General features: G+C 51.3%; 1 protein-coding gene across 4 annotated transcripts in view; it reads right to left on the reverse strand.

Moving 5' to 3' along the window:
* Positions 1-27,893, reverse strand: part of slc35f4 (solute carrier family 35 member F4) — a 255,387-nt gene that overhangs the window by 4,956 nt on the left and 222,538 nt on the right. For all 4 annotated transcript variants that reach the window (XM_038779792.1, XM_038779811.1, XM_038779804.1 and 1 more), the window contains 2 exons: positions 9,116-9,308; positions 1,112-1,201 (listed from right to left, as the gene is read on the reverse strand). In XM_038779792.1, coding sequence (XP_038635720.1) covers positions 1,112-1,201; positions 9,116-9,308 — 283 coding nt within the window. The remainder of the gene's footprint in view (positions 1-1,111; positions 1,202-9,115; positions 9,309-27,893) is intronic.

A 27,893-nucleotide genomic window follows, 5' to 3' on the forward strand; every position in this document is an offset into this window, starting at 1 on the left:
ATGGCCAATCCACCTAACCCGCACATCTTTGGACTGTGGGAGGAAACCGGAGCACCCGGAGGAAACCCACGCACACAGGAGGAGGACGTGCAGACTCCACACAGACAGTGACCCAGCCGGGAATCGAACCTGGGACCCTGGAGCTGTGAAGCATTTATGCTAACCACCATGCTACCCTGCTGCCCCAAAAGTCCCCAGTCACCACATTCCGGCACCTTTTTTGGGGAAGCCAGTGCAGGAATTGAACCCGCGCTGCTGCCTTATTCTGCATTACAAACCAGCTGTTTAGCTCACTGTGCTAAACCAGCCCCATTCCTCTTCTTTATTTTCCATGATTTGCACCAGAAATGTCTCATCACCATTAAACAGTGGTTTAAGGACCTCTGTTTGATGTTTCTCGCAAATCACCTTTAACTGCATTGGGGCTGAATGTGTCAGATTGTTTTTGGCTTGCTTTAATTACATTTTGTTTGGTGCATGGGTTTTGACTATTTTGTCTGTTCAACTATGGACAATTGAACTCACTCAGTCTCTCAATCAGAGGCCACCGATAGCTGTTTGGTGTTACAGCTGCTTTATTTTATCTTCCCTCGTCCAGAGTAATTAATGTCATTTGTAATAGCATTACTTCTCTGCTGGCTGAGATCTTAACTAACAATTACGGTTACGTTAACAGATAAATACCAGTCATTTATTTGATCTGAAGCATGGAACTGTACCCAGGCAAGGATTAACAGCTTTAGCAAGCATACGGGTTGTGTGTGTGGGATGGGTGTGTGTGTAGGGGGTGTTTTCAACAATTTTCAACTCGTTTTTGTCCAGGGGAATGATGATACACAGATGATGTGAAAGCTCAAGCACATCGCAATTGGAAAGTGGAAAAGCCGAGCAGCCTACTTAACCCAGGGACATCTGACTCGATGGAATCCAAACAGGTGGGCTCTTTAAAGGATGAGCAAATCACTGCACAGACCACCAACCAAACAATGAAGGCTATTGGTCTATCACAAGAATAATATATTTGTAACCAATAAGATAGGTAATACAATTTGCTACTTTTGCTCAACAATGAAAGAACAGGAGACCAGTCCACGGTGAAGAAAAACATTACCTGCATTTCCAGGGACACTGAGTACAGTTCCAATTGAAATGAGCAGAGGATATGTCAATACAACACCAACGTTCACAAGAATATTGAAGGCTGTACAAGGAAAGAAACAGTTATCTTATTAACTAAATAGACAGCAATGTGACTTTGGAAACTGATCTGAATTGTTTCAACGGGCATGGATTTCAACATTTATGTTCTGGAAGAATATAACTGGTCCATGTTCAAGCCCAGTATCAACCACGGACACAGCAACAATGGATAACTGGAGTCCTGCCCTAGACAATAATAATTCCTTCTGTTGCAACCTGTGTGAACACTTTCCTTCAGTGTGAAAACATTTTAAATAAAATTCTTAGTTAAACCACATTGTTATTCTCATTATGAAACATGGGCCAATGAGGCAATCGACACTGCTATTATGAAGAGTAAATCAGGCAGCAACCTTCAGCAAGTGCATGAAAACACCCATCAGGGACTTACTGACTATGTTTCCCTGCTCCTGCACAAACTTTATTCTAACAGTATCTCGCCAAGAGACTCAGCATTGAAACACACGAAGGATAAGACATTGTTGTACTTGCAACTAGTTACCCACTAAACATATCAGAAGCTTAAGGCTTCAAGCGCAAAAAGATTTTTCAGGGTGCACTAAGTGTTAACTATTGACAACAACCTCTCCGACATTAATACTTACCTTTAAAAGTGCATTGTCTCATTCCTTCAGGTTTTAATTATTGCTGGTAGAATGCAGAGTGGGGAGATTGTGATGTTAGTCAATGCCTAATGCTGATTTGGCACCTGAACAGCAGGTCCTATTAATGCCCTTCCTTAAACACACACACACACACATGTGAGGGAATCCCCACTGGGTCTTACCTAAAGAGACCAGTATTCAACTTTTAGGAGAGATGTTTTTGACTTTCTTTTGCTGACAAATTTAATGGAAAACACTGGGCTGGATTCGCCATTTGAAAATTTGCTCCCCAACAGAGGTGAATTGCAACCAGTTTACGATCCTCCAGGACCGCCAACCAAAAAGTAATTTGGTATTCACTGCCATGGAAATTTATGCATGTTGTGGAATACGAGGGATTCCCGAGATTGTCCCGCCATTTTGTGCGGGCGGCCCAACAGCGAGGTCCCGTGGCCTGCCAAGCTGCCTTGAACACACCCCCCCTCCCCCAAATGGCACAGCAGCCCCCACCCCCCAGATTACCTGGGTGCCCCCCCCCCAATGGTACAGGGTAACCCAATCTGCCCCCCCCCCCAATACAGGGGTCCTGTGGGGGTGCCTTTGGTCAGGGTGTCCCTGCAGGGGTCTCCCTATTACAAGGGTCCCTGTGGGGGAGGTCTTCCTATTACTGGGATCCCTGTGGGTGATCTCCCTTTACAGGGGTCCTGGTGGGTCGTTTCCCTATTACTGGGGTCCCTGTGGGGGATCCCCATTACACAGTCCCTGGGGAGGGTCCCCCGTTATAGGGGTCCCTGGGGGAGGCGTGGGGTGAGGTCTGGTAGAGGGGGGGTTGGACACAGTTTATTGCAGGGGGGATGACCCTCGGTTAGGCTCAGATGGTTTTTACCAGCATGGCCCTGGCGTGCTGGACTCGTGGTGATTCAAGGGGGTAACTCCTTGGGGGGGGGAGGGGGGGGGGGGGGGTTACCACCTGAGCCCACAGTGAGGTTCATCACACCAAGTCTATGCTGGTAGAGACCACAAGTGAAATGTACCCACGTGTATCCCGGCTACGGGGACCGGAGAATCAAGGAGGGGAGGGCAGGAGAATAAGTTGCCGGGCCCGCTAAGTGGATGCAAATGGGTCATTCTGAACCATTTGTATTCATTTACATGCTCCCACTGGTGCGTGGTGTGGTCCTCAATTCTGAGGATTGGAGCATCGCGTTCGGGTCGGCGTGGATCCCGATTTTTTTCCCCGTCACCCGATTCTCCGTCCCATCAGGGGACACAATCCAGGCATCCCGGGACAGAGAATCCATGTGTATTTTGTTGGTGGAGCCACTCATAAACTTCTTAGTCAAGTAGGAGTGGTGCTGGACTTTGGCAAGGAATGGTATGGATTTGAAAGGCCTCTATACAGAAAACGTGTTCACAATTATGGCAGTTATAATTGCTGTTTCATTTGGGTTGTCGCATGTTTTGCAGATGGAGCAGAGATGGAAGACAGGAGTAACTGTTCGCAGAAGGAGGAGGAGCCAGGCTCTGAACAGAAGCTCAGACGTTGGAGAGCTCTTCTCCACTTCCACCTCAGCCAGGATTCTGACACTTGCTCAAACCAGGCTTGCAGCCACAGAGCAGTGCAAGGACACAGTGTGAGGGCAGAGATGCAAATAGTCCTCAAGGTTAATGTGGCCCTCAATTCTTCCAGGCTAGTACATTGCCAACATTGCAAAGTTGTTCATGCATTGTTGTATCACTGCGGTCCTGTATGCAATGAAAGGGACCTTTGACAATACAAAGCTAAGTGGGAATACAAGCTGTGAGGAGGACACAAAGAGGCTGTAAAGTGATATAGAGAATTTCAGTGAGTGAGCAACCAGATGGTAGATGTAACAGTGTGAAGTGCGAGGTTCTTACGTTGGTAATAAGAATAGAAAGAAGAATACTATTTTTTAAAAGGCGTGCAACTTGTAACTGTTGCGGTTCAGAGGAACACAGAAAGTTAGCCTGCGGGTACAGTAAGCAATTAGGAATGCAAATGGCATGTTTTTTTTCATTGCAATGGGATTGGAGTACAAGAAGAAAGAAGTCTGACTACAATTGTACAGGGCTTTGGTGAGACCACAGTAGGAATTCTGGGCTGACTTTTGCATGCCCCTGGTAAGGGTATTTTCCATGGTGGGGGCACAAATCAAGAGAGTGGGCACACCAATCCCACCACCTTCTCAGCTACTTATGAGCTCAACCCGCAATACAGGGATGTGGACACTGAAATTGGCAGCCTGCCCGCGGCCCGCCATATTTAAATGAATAATTAAGGGTCAATCAGACTTGTCAATTGACTCTGATAATACGCTACCCACACCATAAAACATTTGGCATGGCAGTAGAGAGGAAGCAGAAAGCTCAGAATTTTAATTGAAATGTGTTTTTTTTTATTTGTTCATGGGATGTGGGCACCTCTGGCTGGGCCAGCATTTATTGCCCATCTCCAATTGCCCTTGAACTGAGTGGCTTGCTAGGCCACTTTAGAGGGACGTTAAGGGTCAACCATATTGCCGTGGGCCCTTGAGACTAGAGTCATATGGAGGCCAGACCAGGTAAGGATGGGCAGATTTCTTTCCATAAAGGACATTAGTGAACCAATGGGTTTTGTTGACAATCAACAATGGTTTCATGGTCACCATTAGACTTTTAATTCCAGATTTTTATTGATTTCAAATTTCACCATCTGCCATAGTGGTATTTGAAACAGGGTCCCCAGAGCATTACCCTGGGTCTCTGCATTACTAGTCCAGTAAAAATACCACTACGCCACTGCCTCCCAAGAAAGGGCAGGAAAGTGTGGGGGGATCACGGCCGCTCTTCGGGGGCTGTCCTTTGCCGATGGTGGAACTTAGTCCGAATCCACCCCCCCCAAACCTTCTCACTCCATCCCTTAAACCCATCCTGCCACTGCCACTCTCCCCTAACATACACAAACCCTACCATTCAGGACCCCAAAATTACCTGCTTCAGGGATCCTTGACCTTGATCTTCTTCATTTTCTGCAATCCCGGCAGTGGCCACTGACACCTTCCTGGCATTGCCGGGACTGATGGAGCTGTCGGCCAATCATATTGGCTGGCAGTTTCAGAGAGCAGGATGTCTGCCCCGGTGAAGGGTGGAAGTCCAACTTGGCCCTCCTAGTCTGCCTCGCAGCAATTTATGGCTGTGAGGTGGGTCAGCACGGAGCATGTCAGCAGTGGGGAGGAGGGGGGGGAGAGAAAGAGAGGTGTGCCACCCACCCTGCCATATTATTCAGCTCACTGTGTGCAATTTTGGTCTAAATATTGAAGAATATACTTGAATTGGAAACAGTAGAGCCAAGAATCACTAGATTGGTCCTGAGGATAAAAGGATTGTCCCATGCTGAGAAGCTGAGTAAATTGGGGCTCTAGCCTCTGGAGTTATGAAGGATGAGAGCTGATGTCATTGAAACATACAAGATTCTGGGGGGGCTTTACACGGTGGATACAAAATGATTTTTTACCCTTGCTGAGGAATCTAGAACACGGTGACAGTGTCAGGATAAGGGGCTGATCATTTAGGACTGATTCAGGAGAAGTGCCTTCACTCAAAGAGTTGTGCCTCTTTGGATTTCTCTATCCCAGACGCTTGTGCATTCTACATTTATTATATTTAAGGCTGAGATAGACACATTCTAGGTCTCTCAGGGAATCAAGTAATATGGGATGTGGTTCGGGAAGTGGAGTTGAAGCAGAAGATCAGCCATCATTGATTTGAATGGTGGAGCACACTCATCAGGTTGTATGGTCTTCTCCTGCTACTGTTTATGTGTCCTTATGTTCATTGTCTTCTCTCTGAGCAGAGAGAATCAAGAGGATTGGACACATGGATTTACGAGGCTATTGGGTCCCCAATGGTGTCGGGAGCCATCAGTTGCACATATGTGGCTCTGCAGTTGTCATATCTCTAAATCTGGAATATAAAGCTGGTCTCAGTCATGGTAACCATGACAGCTATCATTGAATGTTGCATTAAAAAAAAACCTGGCTCACTAAATTGATGGAAAAACTAAGATAGTTTTTAAAGGATTTATATTTGTATTGGTTAGAAATAAGGTATAGTTTTAAATGAGTTTAATTTAATGTGTCTGTGCCTGAAAGGATAAAATCTATTGTTAGATTCATCCTCAACAAAGGTGTGTGTGGGGGTTAGTTAAGTTCCAACTGTGTTTCTATTGCGCTTAGAGAGGGCTACGGCATGAAGAATAAATAAACTAGCAGTGGTTGCTGAGCAACTGGGGCCTTGTAAGGTAGAGAAGCTTTTAGGTTTTGGTTTAGATAATTCAATTGCAGCTGAGATAGATAGTGAGAGTAGACAGCTCTCACATCACTGCTAGAAGCAGTTGGTTTAGAAAGCTAGAGAGGGAACATCTCTTTCAGCTTTGCTCGAAGAAAACCCATACGACGGAGTAATGATTAAGGAAACAAGTGCAGAGACCTGAAGAGCAGCCAGTGAAGGAAACTAGAGAAATAAGGATATGTTTACAAGAAGTCTGAGGTTAAAGGTACTGAACCAAGCACTATTCAGTCAAGACAGACAGCTGAGAAGAATCCTGAATTCCAGAAAGATATCTGAAGTAATTTTCAGGTTTGTGAGATATTACTACAGCTTGTGGAATGTGAGTTGAAATAACTATGGAAATCGATGGCTAGATCTTGGAGCTTATGTAAAAGCAGTTAAAATAAGGAAATCCTAAAGTTGTTGGAGTGAAATCCTGGACTGGATTCACTGTTAAAAGCAGAGCAGAAGCTTAGTTTAAAAGTATCATTTGGAAACCCTGGACTGGATTTCAGAATGCAAAACGCCAAGGGAAAGGATTATTATGAGAGACGATTTTAAAACGTGTTTTGGGGATTGAAGCTGGGAAACTCTCATGTGATCACCATCTGGGGGGGATTCTGAGGAGAAATTCACAGACACTAATGTGGGTTCAGAGTGGAGTGCCTGTATTTAGCCAGCCATCTTGTGTGCTTAAAAGGGACTTGTGTTAATTGTAGATTAAAATGTAGTTTGCAATCCATGTTAATTCTAAAACTTGTGTAATTGTTAATAGAAGGTGGGAGTAAAGGTGCATTGTATCATAATCCAATTTTTTTCATGTTTAATAGATTTGTTTTTCTTGTTGTTAAAACAAATTATCGGTCTGTTCCTCCACATTTTATAACCAAAAATAAAGGTTACGGTGTTTTGAGTCAGTATTCCATTCTGGGATCTTCTTGTCCAGTTATAAGATCAACTGGGATCATAACAAATGACCTTTAGGGAAGGAGATCTGTCATCGTTATCTGTTCTGACCTAAATGTGATGCCAGACCCACCGCAATGTGGCTATCCGGTAAGTGTCCCTGTGTTAGGTCCCTATGACATAAAAAGAAATTCAACTCTGTGTATGTTCAAAAACGTTATTCTTATCACTATTTTTAAAAAATTACTTTTCTGATGAACAAAAACACATGGCTGCTACAAGTCAGTTGACATGATTGGCCCTTTGTCTGGGAGCTATCTACAGGGGTTTCAAGAAAAATAAAAATGATTATTTTCTCAGGTTCTGGAATTTCACACTTCATTGTACAAATCTATTATAATCAATGAAAGGAGAGAAAGTGCAAAAAAACTGGCTCCCCCATCTTGAACTATCACAAAAGAGGAAGATTGAAACTCATTATACTGGAAAGAGATGCGAACAACTACCTCATCTCATTCCTAAGGAGGAACAATGGAATTCTTGCCAGAAGCAAGGAAACTGATTGGTAAGCTGCAATTAACCAATAATAGGTCATATCACTTGACCCAAGCCTCTGGCCTTTTGGACAGTTTTAATATTGCAACTTTGAGCCTTACAAGCAGTTTGCAATTGTAACATTCAGCTGGTGAGCCACCAAGAATCAGGCTCTTCCTGGGAGAACAACAGTCTGCCCACTAAGCCTGACTCTGCTGGATGATTTCAAAACTTCACCTGGAGAACCTATGTCTACCGACTTCATCTTGCGACATGAGTGTCAACTGAAAAGCGAGTACTGCAACTTTGGTCTCCAGCCAGCTGAACTCAAATGTCTATTGGACCTTGCCCTGCCTGGCCCCCACAACCCACTGTCTTGTTTTACTGGTGTTTCTGGGGACATTGGTGGCATTCTTACAATGCCAGTGAGCAGTTTATTTGACCAATGCCCTCTCACCAGTAACATCAACATCAGTAGGGTCAACTACAGCAGCTGCGTGGCAATGCATCTCAACACTTAAGTCAAGAAGTGCCCCGTCACACCACCATTCACCCACCCTGCCACGACCTGAAAGGATTTTCGGAACTCAGATCTTTTCTTCTAAAGCATGCGTCCATAGTGGGGTATTGAGAAACTACAACTCAAATAAAGGGATGAGCATCTCTTTGCTAAATAACATTTGAAAAAGCATAAAATTAACACATGAAATTTTTTTTTATTTAGATAGCATATTTCCTGCCCTCAGGAAATCTCAATCTTCTTCATGGTTCACTAAATACTTTTAAAATGTTATCAGTGAGGAAAGATCATTGCCCTGAAACGTTGGGTGGGATTTCCCGACACCAACAGGAATTGGCATGAGTGGGACGTGAAAATTTGGAGAATTATTAGAAGTCAACAGCTCTCCAAATTTTCCCATGCCACCTGCCACAAGGCTCGTTGGTGTCGGAGCCAGAAAACTCCACCTGTAAGTCTATTTCTCTCTCCACAGGTACTGCCTGACTTACCGAATGTTTCCAGCATTTTCAAAGTAATTATTTTATATTAGAAAAGTAGGATATTTAATGTAGGAAGTTTAGTGAAAATGGTACATATTTTAACTTTTTTGTCTAGCATGTGTACACTATGAAAAGAGACAGGATAAATATTAGCACGAGCTTTATGATTAATAAGGAGTTGCTACGAACAGCCCCTCAGTACCCTCAATGTTCTTCATCTAAAACAACCTGTCACACTATCACTAATCCACACAATGCAGCATATTTGGAATGTTGTTTTGAAACAAACTGTACTGTCACAACTGCTTTCACTGTGAAAATGCGTTCAATTATACGTAGAGTTCTCTAAAATTACACTGAATTGTATTGTGCATTTACATGCACAAAACCTTACTCATCAAAATATTGTAAATGTGAAATTAAAACTTAAAATCATGAAGCAAATTGTAATTCAGTTTATATAGGTTTTGTTACTTTCAGGATAGGAGTAAGAAAACAAATAGTTTTCTAAAGTATATTAAAGAAACATTCAAATTACATACCTAACCAAAGCCCAGCAATACCGCAGAGGTAACCCCAAGGCAAAGCAGAAAATGAGGACCAGTACTCCACTTTTGTAAAATACAGTATAACTGGTGCAGACGATATGAAAATTAAATTAAAGAAACCCAGCGTAGAAATGAAATAAGCAGCTTCTCCAAAATTTGCACTTCCAAGAAACATTTTAAATAGAACCTGGAAGACACAAGAAGATCAAAATGAAGATATTTTATAATGGAATACATTCACCAGCGACTCCTGAACAAGATTTATTTAATGGTAAAAGCAAATTGCAATCAAACCATTTAATCAATCAAGGTCTGAAGGACACATGTACTTGACAAATTATGTACACCAGCAATAACATTTCATTGCAGTTGGCAAGGATAAAGAAAACTACTTTGATTAGTAAAGGGTGACTCATTGGGTATGAAATAAGAAGTGTTACCAGGCCCATGCTCCAGTTAATCCTTCCAAAAGAAAGGCCAACAAGGGGGCAGAAATGTGTACCTCGGCCAAAAATAAATCATTTCTGGTCTTATGGTATTGTACATTCTGCGCATTCTTTGATTGTTGATATTATAAACTTGTCGGCCACTCCCTATGTGAGGCACACATGATCCATAGAATCACTACAGTGAAAGGTCTGCACTGTCCTGTGGAAGGAGCACTCTACCTAGGCCTACTCCCTCGCATTGATCATGGCCAATCCACCTAACCTGCACATCTTTGGACTGTGGGAGGAAACCAGAACACCCAGAGGAAACCCACGCAGACACGGGGAGAGCGTGCAAACTCCACACAGTCACCCAATGCAGGAATCAAACCCGGGTTCCTGGCACTGTGAGGCAGCAGTGCTAACCACTGCATCACTGTGCCATTTGTTACTATCTTAGTCTTCCATATTTTACACCAAAAGTAACACAAAGTGGTTGGAATTATAACTTACAATAACAACAAATTAAAACTCTTTCAGATATAATGAATATGGTGACATCAAGAAATCAGAAGAATTGAAGCCAATTTGAACACCAAGATAAGATCTAGTTTTGAACAGTAAGTAGAAATTACTTTCCAAGATCTAGTTTCGAAGAGACACTATAAATTACTTTTCAAACCCACCCAAAACTCTAGAGCAGTATGCCCTCTAGTATTTTGTGAAGTTTAAAAAAGCCTTCCAATCAACACAGTAGTGCTCTTAAAATAGTTTCAGAAAATCATAAATTATATCACCAAACTGTTATTTGTTCGAAATATGAATGAATTTGCATTAAATCATCTTGAAATACGCTTTTGCATCACTTGCATGCTATGATCCTGACATATCGATACATTTTTTTCCCCCGGCCATCTCCTTCCCGCAAATTAAGTTTTTAACATATTTGCTTTTCCAAATCAGGATGTTTGTTCTGGGAAATAAAACAAATGGCAATAAAATGTCTTCAAATCTGCCCCAGCATGGACCCAATCACTGACGAACAACCCAACTGCACCATTGAGACATTTTACATTTCTACACTAGCCATTCCGATCTTGCCTCTTAATTTAAAGAAGATTGTAAATAATATGGAAAAGTAAATCTAGAAAATTACTGTAAATTATATTGTAAGTGTAGGGCAAGAACCAGGGGTTTGGACAAATAAAAAGGTAAATTTAGGGCTGATTTAAGTTTGTATTCATACAAACAGCTATTAATATATGGAATGGAGTAAGGATCAATGGAATGCTACAGTTGTGAGATTTTTGGATCATGAACATAGGTCGAACAGTCAAACTCTGTCATTATTTTGTGATCTGGGGATATTTCCATTTTTGTCCTCGTCATATTTTAATTTGAAACAATAAATTTATTTTCTGTGCTGCTTATTATATCTTAACTAATGGAACGCATTCGCCACAGAATTACTTCCTTTCAAGACTAAACAGCCGTAGTTTCTCCCGTCCTTCATAACTCATTCTTGTGATGGCAACAATCAATTAATCTCACAGCAACACATGATTTTTATTAAATTAGCTTTTATTTCATTTTATTACTTGCCAACCTTCATGCGGTCATGGATTGTGCAATTAGTCCTACTCACTGACAAGTAACTTTTTATTTATTATGAACCAAGGATAAATGGTCAAGGTCCATTTGACAGGATAGCCATAATATAATGCTGATAGAAATCAAAGGAGAAATATAGGATAGAAATTACACCAGGGTACAGTCAAATTATACATTTCTGCAAGAATAGCTCATGTTGCATTTTTGTTCGATATTTTGATGCTAAAGTCAATTGAATGCGGACTAATTTTGAGTGTCTGCATCTTCTTTAACCTCCCAGCTGGCCACCAGCAGGTAAAACCCAAAAACCAGATGGGAGTCATTAGAATTGTTAAGTCAAGGTCCACTTTTGAGACACATACCAGTTCCAATTACATGAAATACTGATGCTGCAAAGGAACAGGGGGCAGCTGGATTCTCCGGTTGTCGAAATCGTGTTCGGTGACCGGCCAGAGAATCCGAGTTCCCGAATAAATCGGGGGCGGCGCCGCGTTTGCGATGCGCCGCCCCCTCCAAAGTGACCTACTCTAGAAGTACGCTGCACCATGTATCGACGGCCTCAGGACATTGCCTGAGTCCTGCCTCCCCCCCGATGATCCACCCCAACCGGCCGAATTCCCAACGGCGTGGGACACGTGTGGTCCTACCCGTTGGGAAACTGCGTGGCGACTGCGGACTCAGTCCAGTGGCGCCACAGTCAAGGGGAGGGCCAATCCGCGGGCGGTGGGCAAAATTAGGGGCTGGGGCACTGTGGGGGGGGGGGGGGGGGGGTGTCCGGGGCACCCGAGCCGGACGAAGGGGGGACTATTTCGCAGACCAGGTCTGCGAGCGGCTGGCGCCATGAAGCATGGTGCGGCCACGGACTCGGCTATTCTCCGGGCCGTATCGGCAGCTAGAACCGGGTGCTCTATGCTGCCGTCCTGCTAGCCCCCAGCAAGATGGGGAATCGGTGGCCGTTATGCGCCATTTTTTCTGGCGTAAAACCGTACCATTCTGACGCCGGCGTGGGGACATAGACCCAGAATCAGAGAATCCAGTCCAGGATCTTTTAATCTTATGAGGTCAGGCTGAATTTTAATTAGCCAAGTTTGGGGTTTTCCAGTTCCATGTCATACTCAGCCCTGTTTCAGAACAATCAGAGAATATAGTACAGGGAAAGTTCTAGATATTGTTGCTCCAGTTATGAGGCTTAAAACACAGGGTGGGGCATGCAAATGGCCTCCTCTGTACGTCTGATGTACCGCCTGGGGGACCAATTGTACGGAGCGTTAAGATACGGAAGTATAGAAAGGTAGACATGGGTGAAGCGCGTAGGTTAGTGATAAGAGGTTAGGGCACAATCCTTGTACATAGCACTATTAAACACCCGTTCACCAAAGTTCCGAACTGCCTCATCCTCTGTCTGAAGGGTGGGAGGGATGTGCTGGGTTGTGTGCCGAGGATGTGCCGGGTAGGGGTGGGAGGCTGGTGGTGTGGATGTTGGAGGTGTACATGGGCCCCTCAGGACAGTCATAGGCCACCCTAGGGGGTCACCCTCAGAGGCGACAGGGGATGGGGCCAAATATATGGGGGCACCATGTGGTAGGGCCTACATGGTGAATGACCCATCATCGCTCACATCCCCGATAACCAACAACCCCCCCTCTCCCCCGTCCCCACCCAGGGGTTCGATGGGACCATGAGATGGAATGGTCAGCATGCATGCAGGGATCACCCAGGCGGGCGGTAGAATGTGTTACCGAGGGCAGGGGTCAGACTTCGTCAAATGATGTGGAGCACTAGAGCTCATCGTGGAGTGGTTCATGATCATCCTCCATCCCATGGACCAGATACTGCTGATACTGACAAACCCAGGGCCAGCAGTGAAGTTGGTGTGAAGCATGGAGGGAGGTGCAGGTTCTGGAGGGGGATGGGAGGTTTGGAGTGCAGGGAGGAGGGACAGGGGAGTGGAAAGTTGGCCGGGTGGGATGGTATGTGGGGGTGGGGCGGGATGTTTGGGCTGCCGATGGCCAGGGTGCCGAGAGGCAATCAGGCTTTCTCGTGCACGGCGGCCCTGGGGCACACGTTGTGTGGCCTACTGTGGCTGCCCGTGTCCCTGTATACCCTGGCCCTCCTCCACGTCCTCCTTGTCGGACAAAACGTGTCCTCCTCCAGCATGTCACCCCTCTGCTGCGTGATGTTGTGGAGGCCGATGTGGGAGGCCCTCCTAGAGCTAAACTGGAGGGCCCCACCAGAGTATTCCGGGCACCTGAATTGCATCTTTAGGACGCCGATGCACCGCTCGATGATGCTCCTGGTCACTGCATGGGCCTTGTTCTAGCAGTTCGCAGCGTCTGTCTGGAGCCTCCAGGTAGGCATCGTTAGCCATGACCGCAGCGGATAATCCCTGTCACCAAAGAGCCAACTGCTCACCCGAGGGAGTGTCTGAAAGGTGTCGGGCACCATCGAGTGTGCCAACTTGAAAGTGTCGTGCACGCTGCTTGGGTAACAGGTGCAGACAAGCATGATGTGCAACCGGTGGCCATACACCAAGTGCACATTCAGTGACTGGAAGCCCTTCTGGTTTGTGAAGGGCACCCCCTCATGTGAGGTAACCCAGCTCCACTCAAGATTCTTGTACTCGTCCAGTTGACTTATGAGCTACAACAGCAAACAGCTGGGTTCACTACAGGAACGATCAGGTTCTCACAAAATGTTTATTCTTCCTCACCAAATTATTTTTTCCCCCTCAATCCAAACAGATATCAGGGCAACTTGGAGCCTGTGTGAGCCGTCAGTGAGAACAGCGACACAGCCGTAAAGTTTGGGGAGAATTAGAAAATGTGATTCTCCCTGGCGAGATCCCGATTTCCGATTTTCAAGGCCCTTTGCTGGTGGCGTGATAAGAAATCCGCTGCGGAATGCCAGGAACCTCATACATTAGATTATCATTTGCGAGCCCGCCCTCCAAGACTTCTCCACTCATTGAATATTCATCGTTGCAGATGAGTCAATGGAGAGGCTGCTGGGGTCCTAGATAGGAGTCGGGCTGGTGGGGGGTGTTGAGTCTGGGCTCGCAGGCCCTGCATGTCTGTGAGCCTCCAGTTGTAAAGGGGTCTGGCGGCTGGTTTGCAGGCAGCGCTTCCCATTTCCCCCTTGCTGGGATTGTGGTGATATAACCGCTGAAGGATTGCCCTTCCAGAGTGGCAGCTGGAAAGTGGGTGCAGGTGAATCCAGAGGATCAGCACTGGGGACGACTGTGAGGCTCTTGGGTGGGGTCTCAAGGGAGGCCAGGCTGTATGGGCAAAGTGGGTGACTCTAAGGAGGGGTGTTTTCCAGCCCTATGAGACTTGAAGATCCTCTCACAGTGGGGAGGATGACTGCAGTGAGAATGGCCCCCAACATTCAGGCAGTACTATGAAACCAGAGGTCATGAGCTATATAGAAGTTCAAGGCCACTGGTTATGGAGGCCAGGCTGTCAGGGATTAGTTTCTGGGTGGCGAGCTGTTCCGGTTGGAAGGGTTGTTTAATCTGCAGCCCATGTGAGCTGGGAGAATGAAGGTGCCCTCTAAGGATGAAGCTGACCTGCTAACTTCTGACTTCACACGAATCAGGGTCTGAATTCTCCATTCTGGAGACGAGGTGTTGACGCCGTTGTGAAAACGGTGGAGTTTTACGACAGCGAGTTCGGGTCCACAGCTGCAGCGATTCAACCGCTTCCAAGGGGCTAGCACGGGCGTAACATGGAACGCCACACTGTTAACGGATCGGCGGCCGATTCGCCGGTTCCATGATTGACGCCCCACCGCGGCTGCACATAAATCAATCTCCCCCTCCCACACACAAGCATCACAGCCAACATGGCCACAAGGAGAGAACGCCGCGCGTCTGGAACGCGGAACCCGAGACCCTCCTGGACTCCGTGGAGGAGAGGAGGCTGGTGCTGAACCCCGGCCCGGGTCAGAGATAATCGGCGCCATCGTTCGCCATGCCTGGGCGGAGGTGGGTGCTGCCGTCAGTGCCGCGGGGTGGTGGCCCAGACTGCAGACCAGTGCAGGAAGAAACTGCATGACCTCTTCACGGTACCCAGCGCTGTGCCCCGGCACCAAATCCCCCACACACGTGACCCGGACCCCCCCCCCCCCCCCAGGGGGATGGGATGCACATGCCAGCACCCACACCAGTCGCAATGGCCGTGCCCCCCTTGCCACTGATGCCTTCAGCTATCAAACTCCTGGGCTGCATGAGTCGGACTGTCTAACACTGTTGCTGTTTGTGTTTGCCCCCCCCCGGGACAAGGCTGCGCACAACAGCCGGGAGCGGGAGAAGACCGGATGGGTACCACCAGACCTGCGACACCTCATCGTGCCCGAGCAGAGGGAACTGGACTTGGTTGGTGGTCAGGAGAGGGAGTTTGCCGACGAGGAGGTCGGCGGCATGCGAGAAAGTGAGACACCCCTGCCTGGTTGCAGGTCTCCACGACAAATGTGTGTCCACCCCAACCCCCTCACCCCAACCCCCCCTCACCACACACCCCAACCCCCTCACCCCAAACCACAACCCCCCTCACCCCACCCCCCAACAACCCTCACCCCAACCCTCCTCACCCCACACCCCAAACCCTCACCCCATATCCCAACCACCTCACCCCAACTCCCCTCACCCTACCCTCCCTTACCCTAGCCCTCCCCACCTCACGCCTCACCCTGTCCCGCTGTCTAACCATACATGCCGTCTTGTGTCTTACAGGCCCAACCGGGGATGACCGGGGCCGCCTATCCGCCCCCAACCACTGCCAGGGCCGGTGCCCCCCAGACAACCGAGCACCGACGAGGAGAGCAGCCGGAACACCAACCCTCTGCCCGAGACTCAGGAGACCACGGAGTTCGGATCAAAGGAGGACGTGGACTTTCTGTCACTGCTGTCTCCACCATCTCAGAGACTATCTCCTTGGTTGGGCAAATTAGTGAAGAGGCACCAGGGACGCTATCTGATGCGCACCACACAGTCGATCCGGTACAGCGGGTGGAGGTAGGAGCGGCCGAGTGGCCGGACGGTCGGTGGGCTGCCCGGCCCCAGGAACCAGCTGCCGCCCCGACGGGTCCCGAGCTCCTGGAACATCCATCCCACCCACAGTGCAGGTGCAGGCAGGGACCCAGGGACTAGAGGACGAGATGACGCGCAGCTTCCAGCACCTGCAGGGGCAAGTGGAGGAGTCGATCCAAGTGCAGGAGCAGGGAGCGGTGCCGGTCATGCGTGCCACCCAGGCCGAAATCGCACGGGTGGCGGCGACGGTGCCGGACATGGGTCAACGGTTGCAAGGCCTGGGGCATTCTGTACAGGCGGGGGCTGAGGCCCACAGGACAGGGCTGCCCTCTCACAGGCAGCCATGTGCTGGAGCCACCTGGACATCGCAGCGGCGCTTCTCAGCAAGGCCCAGTCACAGCAGGCCATTGCTGAGAGTGTCGGCGGCATTGCCCAGTTGCTGGCCAGAGAATCACACACAGAGGGACGTGATCCAGTGCCAGAGGGAGCTGGTCCACTCACTGGCTGATGTGGCACAGGCCCTCGGGGTAGTGGCACAGTCGCAGACGGAGATGGCCCATTCCCTGTGCTCCATGGCCGCGAACGTTCAGACTCTTGTCGATACCAGAGCCGGCCTCCAGGACTGGCAGCGCCAGGTGGCGGGGGGGGGGGGGGGGGGGGGGGGCCTCAGGGGATGGCTCGGCTCGCACCCCTATCCCATGGAGAAGCCCAGGGGCCATCGTGCACCCTGAGAGAGGAGGAGGTGCTGGGCCCGTGCCAGTGACTCCTGCAGGGGTGGTCCCGGAACAGCGCAGCACCTCGGACTCCCCCCCCCCCCGGTGCATCTGGTGGGCAGAACAGGGCGGCACCGCGCCACCCAGGACACCCGAGGAGCAGCCGGGCCCATCCAGGCCGGGCCACCCCAGGAGATGTACGCCAACGGGGACTCTCGTCGCAGGGCAGGAGTCACAGCAGGCAGCCTCCACTCCTGCTGTATCGTCTGGGGACCCACAGAGGTGTAGTGATAGGGCCTGTAAGGCTAGAAAGTTAGATACCAGTTAAATTGGCATGGGTGCAGGGCACAGCTTAGATAAACGGGCTAGGACACAGACTATGTTATTATTCAGAATAAACACATGTTCACACCGTTAAAACCAGTCTTGGTGCTCTGTCTAATGAGTGTGGGGGTGGGGCGGTCAATGATGGCCACTGGGTGTGAGGGGTGTTGGACGAGTGAGGCCCAGTGGGGGGACTGTGTATCTCTCCCTCCCCCTCCCCGACCGTACCCATCACTCCTATTCGACAGGACAGTCGGATGAACTGGCCAGCTCGCATGCAGGGATCACCCAGGTGGAAGATGCTACTGTGGGCTTGAGTCAGACATTGTCTAACAATGTTTAGAAAGGAGCTCATTGCAGAGCAGGCTGTCATCATCCTCCATGGCCATAGACCAGACCCGCTGTCACTGCTAACCCAGTGCCCTGGCTCGTAGTGCCGCAGGCACTATACAACGGAGGGGGGGGGGGGTTTGCATGAGGTTGCTCTGGTGGTGTGGGAGGTGAGTGTGGCCGGTGGTGAAAGGGTGTGCTATTGTGCTGTCCGTGCCCCTCCCCAGCAACCCCCCTCTCCCCTAGTTGGTGAAACGTGTATTGATTAATGTGTCCTGTGCGCGCTGGCCTTAGCGGTACCTTTGTACATCCTGCAGTGCCTGGCCAGCCCCCCATGTCCCACCCATTGCTCCCCTCCCCCTCATCCTCCTCGTCTGGAAGTCTGCCCTTGCTCCTCATCCTCCTCTATCACATTGCCGCTGGGCTATATTGTGGATGATGCAGCAGACCACAACAATGCGGCCAGCCCTCCTGGCCTCGTACTGGAGGGCCCCTCCAGAGCAGTCCAGGCAGCTGAAGCGCATTTTCAGGACTCCAAAGCACCTCTCGACAACACCCCTGGTCGCACAATGGGCATGATTGTACCGGTACTCCGCGTTGGTCTGTGGCCTCTGTATAGGCGTCATCAGCCATGACCACAACAGGTAACCCGTCGCCCAGCAACCATCCCCGCACCTCGAACATGTCGGTGATCGAAGCTTCCGGTTGCGGCTATGCGGAGCTAAGCCGCACGTTCGGCAGCTCCCGTTATTTAAGGACTTTTGGGCCGATTTGAGGGCCCCAAACGGCGCTGTTTTGACGAATCCCGGTGGGGGAAGGTGTCTAGAGGAGCATTCCCCATAATTTATGGTGCTCACCCGGAGTGGGGCAAAGAAAAAAGCTGCAGCAGCTCCCCAAGAAAAGCGGGGGAAGAAAGACAAAATGGCGGCCGGTGGAACACCCGAGGACTGGTGGAAGTGGGCGCAGGAGCAGCAGGCCTCTCTTCTGCGCTGTTTTGCGGAGCTGAAGGCTGAGTTGCTGGACTCCCTGAATGCGACTACCAACAAGCTGCTTGAGACCCAGGCGGCCCAGGAGGTGTCCATTCGGGAGTTGCAGCAGCAGGCCGCTGAGCGGGAGGAGGAGGCCGTGGTCCTCGTGGGGAAAGTGGAGTTGCACGAGGCACTTCACAAAAAGTGGCAAGAACGCTTGGAGGAGCTGGACGTTCGCACGAGGCGAAAGAATTTGAGGATCCTGGGCCTGGCGGAGGGGCTGGAGGGGTCGGATCTCCCGGCATATGTGACCACGATGTTGAGCTCGTTGATGGGGGCGGGGTCCTTCCATTTGCCCCTGGAGCTTGAGGGAGCTCACAAGAGTGCTGGCCAGGAGGCCTAAGGCAAATGAGCGGTTCCATCGATTCAGCGACCGGGAGTGTGTGCTGCGCTGGGCCAAGAAAGAGAGGAGCAGCAAGTGGGAGAATTCGGTAGTGAGAATCTACCAGGACTGGAGTGCGGAGGTGGCTAAGCGGCGGGCCGGGTTCAACCGGACGAAGGCGGTGCTTCATGCCAAGCAGGTCAAGTTTGGAATGCTGCAGCCTGCGCGCCTGTGGGTGACATACAAGGACTGGCACCACTACTTTGAGTCCCCGGAGGAGGCGTGGGCCTTTGTACAGGCGGAGAAGCTAGACTCGAACAAGGGCCTGGGGACACACTATGGCCGTTGCTGTTCTTTAACTTTGACGTGTGTTTTTTATGCTGGTTTTCTTTTTGCTCTGTTTCCGGGTGGGTCTGTTTGTTGGGTATGGGTGTGGGGTATGTGGGGAATGTTGGGGGTTTGTATTTTATATGTTCTCTTCTGTACGGGGCTCGGGGTTGGGGTGAAACTGGATTTTGGGGAGCAGTGTCAGAAGGGTGGGGTGTGGCAGTGTGAAAGTGCGGGCTATCCTCTGGTTTCCCGCGTCGTGGGGCAGGGGGGCGGAGCTGGCGGTGGGGGCGTGGCCTCTACTGGTTTTCTTTCCAGCGCTGAAGCGGTGCCAAGGAGGTGTGGCAAGAGGGGGATGACCCCATGCCGGGAGGGGATAGGTTTTGGCGGGAGCTGCCGGGGTCAGCAGAAGTCAGCTGACTCACGGAAGTACCATGGAGGGTGCGTCGCGGCTAGGAGGGGTCCTAGCCTGGGGGGGTTAGGGGGGATACCGGGTTGCTGCTGGAATGGTCAGGAAGGAGCTGGTGTGGGCCGGGGGGGTAGAGGAGAGGCGTTATCGCCATGGGGAATGGGTCGGGCGGGGCGAGCTGGCCTGGGGCGAGCAGTCGACAAGCTATGGCTAGCCGGCGGGGGAGAGGGGCAGGTTGCCCTCTGATCCGGCTGATTACCTGGAATGTGAGGGGGCTGAATGGGCCGGTTAAGCGAACCAGGGTATTTTCTCATCTGAAGGGGTTGAAGGCGGACGTGGCTATGCTCCAGGAGACCCACCTGAAGGTGGCGGACCAGGTTCGTCTGAGGAAAGGGTGGGTGGGGCAGGTTTTTCACTCAGGATTGGACGCGAAGAACCGGGGGGTGGCGATTCTGGTGGGGAAGAGGGTGGTGTTCGAGGCGGCTGAGGTGGTGTCGGACAAGGAGGGCAGATATATTATGGTGAAGGGTAGGCTGCAGGGAGAGAAGGTGGTGCTGGTAAATGTATATGCCCCGAATTGGGATGATGCTGGCTTCATGAGGCGCTTGTTGGGCCGCATTCAGGACCTGGAGGCAGGGGGCCTGATCATGGGGGGAGACTTCAACACAGTGCTGGATCCCCCACTGGACCGGTCCAGTTCAAGGACGGGTAAGAGACCGGCGGCGGCCAAAGTACTGAGGGGGTTTATGGGCCAGATGGGAGGGGTGGATCCCTGGAGGTTTGGGAGGCCGAGAGCGCGGGAGTATTCCTTTTTCTCCCATGTCCATAGGGTTTATTCACGAATAGATTTTTTCGTCCTGAGCAGGGGATTGATCCCGAGGGTGCAGGATGCCGAGTATTCGGCCATAGCGATTTCAGACCATGCTCCGCACTAGGTTGATCTGGAGATGGGGGAGGCGCGGGACCAGCGCCCGCTCTGGCGCCTGGATGTGGGGATGCTGGCTGATGAGGAGGTGTGTAGGAGGGTCCGGAGAAGTATTGAGGGGTATCTTGATACCAATGACACTGGGGAGGTCCGGGTGGGGATGGTCTGGGAGGCTCTGAAAGCAGTGATCCGGGGGGAGCTGATCTCCATCCGGGCCCATAGGGAAAGGAGGGAGAGGGAGAGACTGATGGGGGAGCTCCTGGATGTGGACAGGAGATACGCGGAGGCACCGGAGGAGGGGTTGCTGGGGGAACGGCGTAGTTTGCAGGCCAAATTTGACTTGTTGACCACCAGAAAGGCGGAGACACAGTGGAGGAGGGCGCAGGGCGCTGTATATGAGTATGGGGAGAAGGCGAGCAGGATGTTGGCGCATCAGCTCCGTAGGCGAGATGCTGCTAGGGAAATTGGTGGAGTGACGGATGGGGGTGGGAATGTAGTGCAGAAGGGGACAGAAGTAAATGGGGTCTTTAGGGACTTCTACGAGGAACTGTACCGGTCGGAACCTCCGATGGGGAGAGGGGGGATGGAGAGCTTCATGAACAGGCTATGTTTCCCAAGGGTTCAAGAGGAGCTGGTAGAGGGGCTGGGGGCGCCGATAGAGTTGGAGGAGCTCGTCAGGGGATTTGGACAACTGCAGTCAGGTAAGGCCCCGGGGCCAGACAGGTTCCCGGTGGAATTTTATAAAAAGTATGCGAATCTGGTGGGCCCCCTGTTGGTGCGAGGCTTCAATGAGGCATGGGAGGGGGGGGGTTGTGCCCCCGACGATGTCGCGGGCACTGATCTCTCTGATCCTAAAGCGGGATAAGGACCCCTTGCAGTGTGGATCATACAGGCCTATCTCGCTCCTCAATGTTGACGCCAAGTTGCTGGCGAAGATCCTGGCCACCAGGATAGAGGATTATGTGCCTGGGGTGATACACGAAGATCAGACAGGATTTGTCAAGGGACGGCAGCTCAACACGAATGTGCGGAGACTGCTAAACGTTATCATGATGCCGGCAGTGGAGGGGGAGGCGGAGATAGTGGTGGCGCTGGACGCAGAGAAAGCGTTTGATAGAGTTGAGTGGGGGTACCTGTGGGAGGTGCTGGAGCAGTTTGGATTTGGGGAGGGATTCATCAAATGGGTGAGGCTGCTCTACGCGGCTCCGATGGCGAGTGTAGTTACAAATGGAAGGAGATCTGAGTACTTTAGGCTCTACCGTGGGACCAGGCAGGGGTGCCCCCTGTCCCCCTTGCTCTTTGCACTGGCGATTGAACCTCTGGCTATGGCGTTGAGGGAGTCAGGGAGATGGAGGGGTCTGGTGCGGGGTGGGGAGGAACATTGGGTATCGCTGTATGCGGACGACCTGCTGTTGTATGTGGCGGACCCAGAAGGGGGAATGCCGGGGGTGATGGAGCTGTTAGCGGAATTTGGGGGCTTCTCAGGATATAAGTTAAATTTAGGCAAGAGCGAGGTATTTGTAGTACACCCGGGAGATCAGGAGGAGGGAATTGGGAGGCTCCCGTTTAAGAGGGCAGTGAAGAGTTTCAGATATCTGGGTGTGCAGGTGGCCAGGAGCTGGGGGACTCTCCATAAGCTTAATTTTACCAGGCTGGTGGAGCAGATGGAGGAGGAATTTAAAAGATGGGACATGGTGCCGCTATCGCTGGCGGGTAGAGTGCAGTCCGTCAAAATGACGGTTCTCCCGAGGTTCTTGTTCCTCTTCCAGTGTTTGCCCATCTTTATCCCTAGGGCCTTATTTAGAAGGGTGACTAGCAGCATCATGAGCTTTGTTTGGGCGCATGGGACCCCGAGGGTGAAGAGAGTCTTCTTGGAGCGGGGTAGAGATGGGGGGGGCTGGCGTTACCCAATCTCTCGGGATACTATTGGGCAGCCAATGTGTCGATGGTGCGCAAGTGGGTGATGGAGGGGGAGGGGGCAGCATGGAAACGGATGGAGAGGGCGTCCTGTGGAGGTACAAGCCTGGGGGCCCTGGTAACGACGCCGTGGCCGCTCCCTCCTACGAGGTATACCACGAGTCCGGTGGTGGCGGCTACCCTCAAGATTTGGGGGCAGTGGCGGCGGCATAGGGGAGAAGTGGGGGGCTCGATGGAGGCTCCGTTAAGGGGGAACCATAGGTTCGTCCCGGGGAACATTGATGGGGGATTTCAGGGTTGGCACAGAGCGGGCATCAGACAGCTGAGGGACCTGTTTATTGATGGGAGGTTTGCGAGCCTGGGGGAGTTGGAGGAGAAATTTGGGCTCCCCCGGGAAACATGTTCAGGTATCTGCAGGTAAAGGCATTTGCTAGACGGCAGGTGGAGGGATTCCCTTCGCTTCCCGCGAGGGGGGTGAGTGACAGGGTGCTTTCGGGGGTCTGGGTCGGAGAGGGGAAGATATCTGATATCTACAAGGTTATGCAGGAGGTGGAGGAGGCGTCAGTAGAGGAGCTGAAAACTAAGTGGGAGGGGGAACTGGGGGAACAGATCGAAGACGGGACATGGGCTGATGCCCTGGAGAGAGTTAATTCTTCCTCCTCGTGTGCGCGGCTTAGGCTCATCTAATTCAAGGTGCTGCACCGGGCCCACATGACTGGGACGAGGATGAGTAGGTTCTTTGGGGGTGAAGACAGGTGTGTCAGGTGCTCGGGGAGTCCATCGAACCATGCCCATATGTTCTGGGCATGCCCGGCACTGGAGGAGTTCTGGAAGGGGGTGGCGAGGACGGTGTTGAGGGTGGTGGGATCCAGGGTCAAGCCAGGCTGGGGACTCGCGATTTTTGGGGTTGGGGTGGAGCCGGGAGTGCAGGAGGAGAAAGAGGCCGGTGTTCTGGCCTTTGCGTCCCTAGTAGCCCGGCGAAGGTTTTTGCTACAATGGAAGGATGCGAGGCCCCCAAGCGTGGAGACCTGGATCAATGACATGGCGGGCTTCATTCAGCTTGAGAAGGTTAAATTCGCCCTGAGAGGATCGGTACAAGGGTTCTTTAGGCGGTGGCAGCCTTTCCTCGACTTTGTGGCTCAACGATAGGGTACTGGGACAGTAGCAGCAGCAACCCGGGGGGGGGGGGGGAGGGGGGGGGGGGGGGAAGGGGGTGGGAAAAGGGGGGACGACGACGATGACTATGTTTGTTTATTTTATTTTAATTTATTTTTAGGTTCTTTTGTTGGGGTTGGGGGGGTGGGGGGGGGATATGATACATGCGTTGAGGCGGTCTGGGGGGTGTTACAGTTGTTATGGGTTATTTTGTTGCATTTCATTGTTTGTTGTTATATTTTATATTTTCTGTAAAAAATTCCAATAAAAATTATTTTTTAAAAAAGAACATGTCGGTGATCACAGACTGTACCAATATGAATGTGTCATGTATACTGCCCGGGTATCGGGTGCAGACGTGCAGGATCTGCATCTGGTGGTCACAGACCACCTGAACGTTCATGGAGTGGTACCCCTTCCTGTTGGTGAACAGCGGCCTGTTATCCGCCGGTGGCCGTAGGGCGACATGCACCCATCGATTACCTGCTGGACCTGAGGCATCCTGGCGAAGCCCCCTGTCCGGGCATCCTGGTGGGTGTGGTCCACAGGGTACTGGATGTACCAGTCCGCAAGAGCATACAGGGCATCTGTAACGGCACGGATGCACCTGTGCGCCTATGCCTGTGAGATGCTGGACAGCTCCCCACTCGGTGACTGGAACGACCCCGTCGCGTAGAGGTTCAGTGCGACCATCACCTTGACGGCTACCAGGAGCGGGTGTCCTCCCCCATCCCCACACGGTGCCAGGTGTGCCACCATATGGCAGATATGTCTGACAGTCTCCTTGCTCATCCGCAGTGTCCTCCTGCATGCCCGGACCGGTGCGGTCCTCAAAGGACATGTGGGCGCGGTAGACGCGTAGCCTCATCCGATGCCTCCTTGACACCTCCTCCTCCTCGTCCTGTCGGGCGGCCGGCCCTCCAGCCTGAGCGGCTGCCGCCTACACCTCTGCAGTCCGCTCCTCTGCTGCAGCCTCCGCCGCATCTCTGCGCTGCCCCCGCTCACACGGCCACAGGGTAGCATGCAGGACCAACTGTGCCAGGTGATGAAAGAATTGGCACCCTGTTTCCCTCAAAGTTACTGTCACTCTGAACCTCTATGCCAGCAGCTCATTTCAGGGCAGCACGGGTGACCTATGCAGTATTTCCCAGCCACGACCAAGTGCATAAGGGGGGACATAGATGTGCTATTCTCGAGGGCCCAAATGTACATCAACTTGGACCAGGACCAGGTGAGCCACGATGCTCAGGCCATGGGCTTTGCCCACAAAGCAGGCACAGAGTGTCATCGACTGCACCCATGTGGCTCTGCGTTCTCCATGGCAGCACAACCTGGTACTGCAGCAGGGCGAGCACCTGGACCAGGAGGAGCTGGAGGTTTGCCTAGACTCCTTGGATGAGGAGGAGGTCGAGGAGGGTGGCGAGGAGCAACACGTGGAGGAGGAAGAGCCTTGGGTGATGGCCATGGCCGCAGGGGTGAAGGGTTAGGGATACCCTTCTATTATCTTGGATTGGGAATGACCAGGACCAGGGAGTGAAGAATTCTACCACCATGGGATCTGACATCAACTCACGAATGTGGTGCCTGCAGGAAGTCCTCATGATGGTTCCTATATTCATTTGTAGGACGCTGAAGCCATTGGTCGCACGCTGCAGGAGAATGATGATGACTTGCCTCCTCTCACCCTCAGCAATATATCTGACTCCTGCCTGACAGAGAGCTGAATGCGACCTGCCAATGAATGGGCTTCCCATGGAGTTCAGAGACACTGGATGACTAACTTCAGCTATAGTTGTCCCCTCCAAAGTCAGGGGTCCTGGTGTTTTTCTCCACCTTATGTTCGAGGTGGACAGGTTCTCAACACTCTGTCAGCCATTGGCATCCTTGTCACTAGAGAAGAATGGCAGACGTGAGAGACATGAACATTGATGTTGTTGGGCGGTGGGGGGGGGGGGCTTACCTTCCATGGATGGCAGTGAGGGGGAGGAAGGTGCTGGGGGGGGGGCATGCCATCAGTGGCACATCTTTACTGCATCATCAGTGTGGGAGATGGGACATACATAGCGCTGCAATTCTCACACTCGACGGGGACGAAGCGGCAAGTGTATGCGGGGGTGTGCGAAGAATGGCACCTTGATATGACAGTGTGGAGTATCGGTATGGGTGAACAAAGTAGTGATTAATACAAGAGCTATATTACAATTGTGATTTATCTCTTATTAATACTGAGGTTCACCCATGCCTACTAGGTACCTATCCTTCTTATTCTTCCTCTCTCTTCCTTTATGTCTAGGTGTATCCCCAGGATCCACAGCTGAGGTTGAGGTAGCCTGCTGCCCTCCATGCCCTGTAGCCTGAGATGACCTTGACAGGCTGAGGGGTGCTGCAGTGCTGCCCTCCTCGGTATATGGGGTTGGAGGTGTGTCGCTCACAGGGAGGAGGGTGTCAGACGGGCTGGACACCCACAGGGTCTTCTGGGTGGAATGCCCCGGGCTGGTCTCCTGCCGATCCTCTTCCCTTTGGGTGCCGGAGGCCCCTGTGCTCATCCATGGGATGGTGGGGCAGCTGGAGTGAGATCCAGAAGCCCCACCATCCTCTGGCCCTGACACTTTGGGATTTCCACTCATGCCTGCTCCATGCAGTTGAAGTCCTGCAGCATGGAGCTCATTCCCTCAGCCGTGGAGGTCATGAACTGAACCATGGAGCGGGCATACCCCGCCATGGGTGTGCACGTCCTGTGCCATGGTCCCCACTGTGGATGCCACCTTCGCAGTGTTGGCCTTGTTGCGTTGGAGTGATGGCATCATCTCCTTGGAAGGAGGAGATGGGGCTCCTCCAATCGGACTTGCAGTTTGAGGAGGGATGCTGTTTTCTCTTCCCAATGAAAGCAATTCTACAATCGCAGTTCCAGCAACTCTGGCACGACCAGACCCAGGGTCACATCATTGGCCAGGGGCTCAGCAGCGTTCTGGGCTCCTGTATCTCTCTTGAGTGATGGTTCCCTGTGATTCCTTCCTCCGTCTGCTGTGCACCTTCAGCTGTGAGGTACTCACCAGTCAGTGACCCAGAAGCCTGTCCACTAGTTAATCCCACCGAGGTGTGAATATCTGTGTGGTGACAGATGTGATGCCTCCTCAATGCTTGTCCGAGGTGTCTTCCACGGAGCTTCTCTGGTCTGTGGAGTCCATAGGGTGTGAAGAAGGTCCGGGCTGGTTGGATGATTTGCCTGCAAGGGAAGTGAGTTGGTATTAGTGTATCATGGGGGATAAATAATGGTAAAAAGTTAACTTACGTGAGACTTGCACCATGGTTGCATGTCTTGACGGTTCTCACTTTTTTCTGCTGCCTCCACGTGGCCCTCTGCAAAGGTGTGGTCCTCCTCCTCGTCTGTCTTCTCAAGGGCTCTCTCCTCACAGGCTGTTAGGCACCTCAGCTTGGCCATGACTCCGGCCGGCTATGTCCACTCATGCCGTTTGTGCTCGGGCTTGTCCTGCAAAGAGACAGATGAGGAGAGTGTAGGTGGGAGTCCTGCCAGGTCAGGTGGTGATGATGTCTGGCATGCGTGGGAGGTGAGTGTGAGCGAGGAGCAGATTATCTACTAGAACATTGGCAGTGGGGCGGGGGGGGGGGGGTAGTTTGTGCGCTATGAGAAGTGTTGGGAATCCATGAGGTGGTTGGGTGAGAGATCACTGTGGAGGTGTGAAGGGTGTTTGAAGCAATGCAGCGGTAAAGAGGCAGACTTACCCTGGCAGCGTGGAGAAGGTCACTTATCTTATTCCAGCGCTGCTGCCCCATCTTCTTATGCAGCCAGTTGGCACTCAATATTGCAGCCACTGCCTCCCAGGTAGGTATGGTGACCTTGCTTGATGGACATCTGCAGGAACGCGGGTTCAGGATGTCACGCCTCTGCTCCACATCATCTCGGTGTTTGGTAAGGGCTCCCTGCAAAAATCATGGTGCTGTCTCCCTGGCAACCATCCTCCAACTGGACGTGGGAAAGTGCGGGGGAGGCGTTTAAAAGGCAAGCCTCAATGATTTCTGAGACTAAGTTCCCCTGGGCCCAGAGGCAAGAATCCATCAGCGTGGAGTGAATCACATGGGGATACAAAATTTTGATGAAGAGGCTCAATATTGGGTGAGTTTTCCCACCAGTGCGGGATTCTCACTGGTTTTCTTACTGGAACCCCGACACATGGGGATCGATTTTGAGTCTGTGTTAGCGATCCAAAATCCAGAATCAGGAAAGGCGATTCTCTC

This window comes from Scyliorhinus canicula, chromosome 2, assembly GCF_902713615.1.
Source record: "Scyliorhinus canicula chromosome 2, sScyCan1.1, whole genome shotgun sequence".
Classification (NCBI taxonomy): Eukaryota; Metazoa; Chordata; class Chondrichthyes; order Carcharhiniformes; family Scyliorhinidae; genus Scyliorhinus; species Scyliorhinus canicula.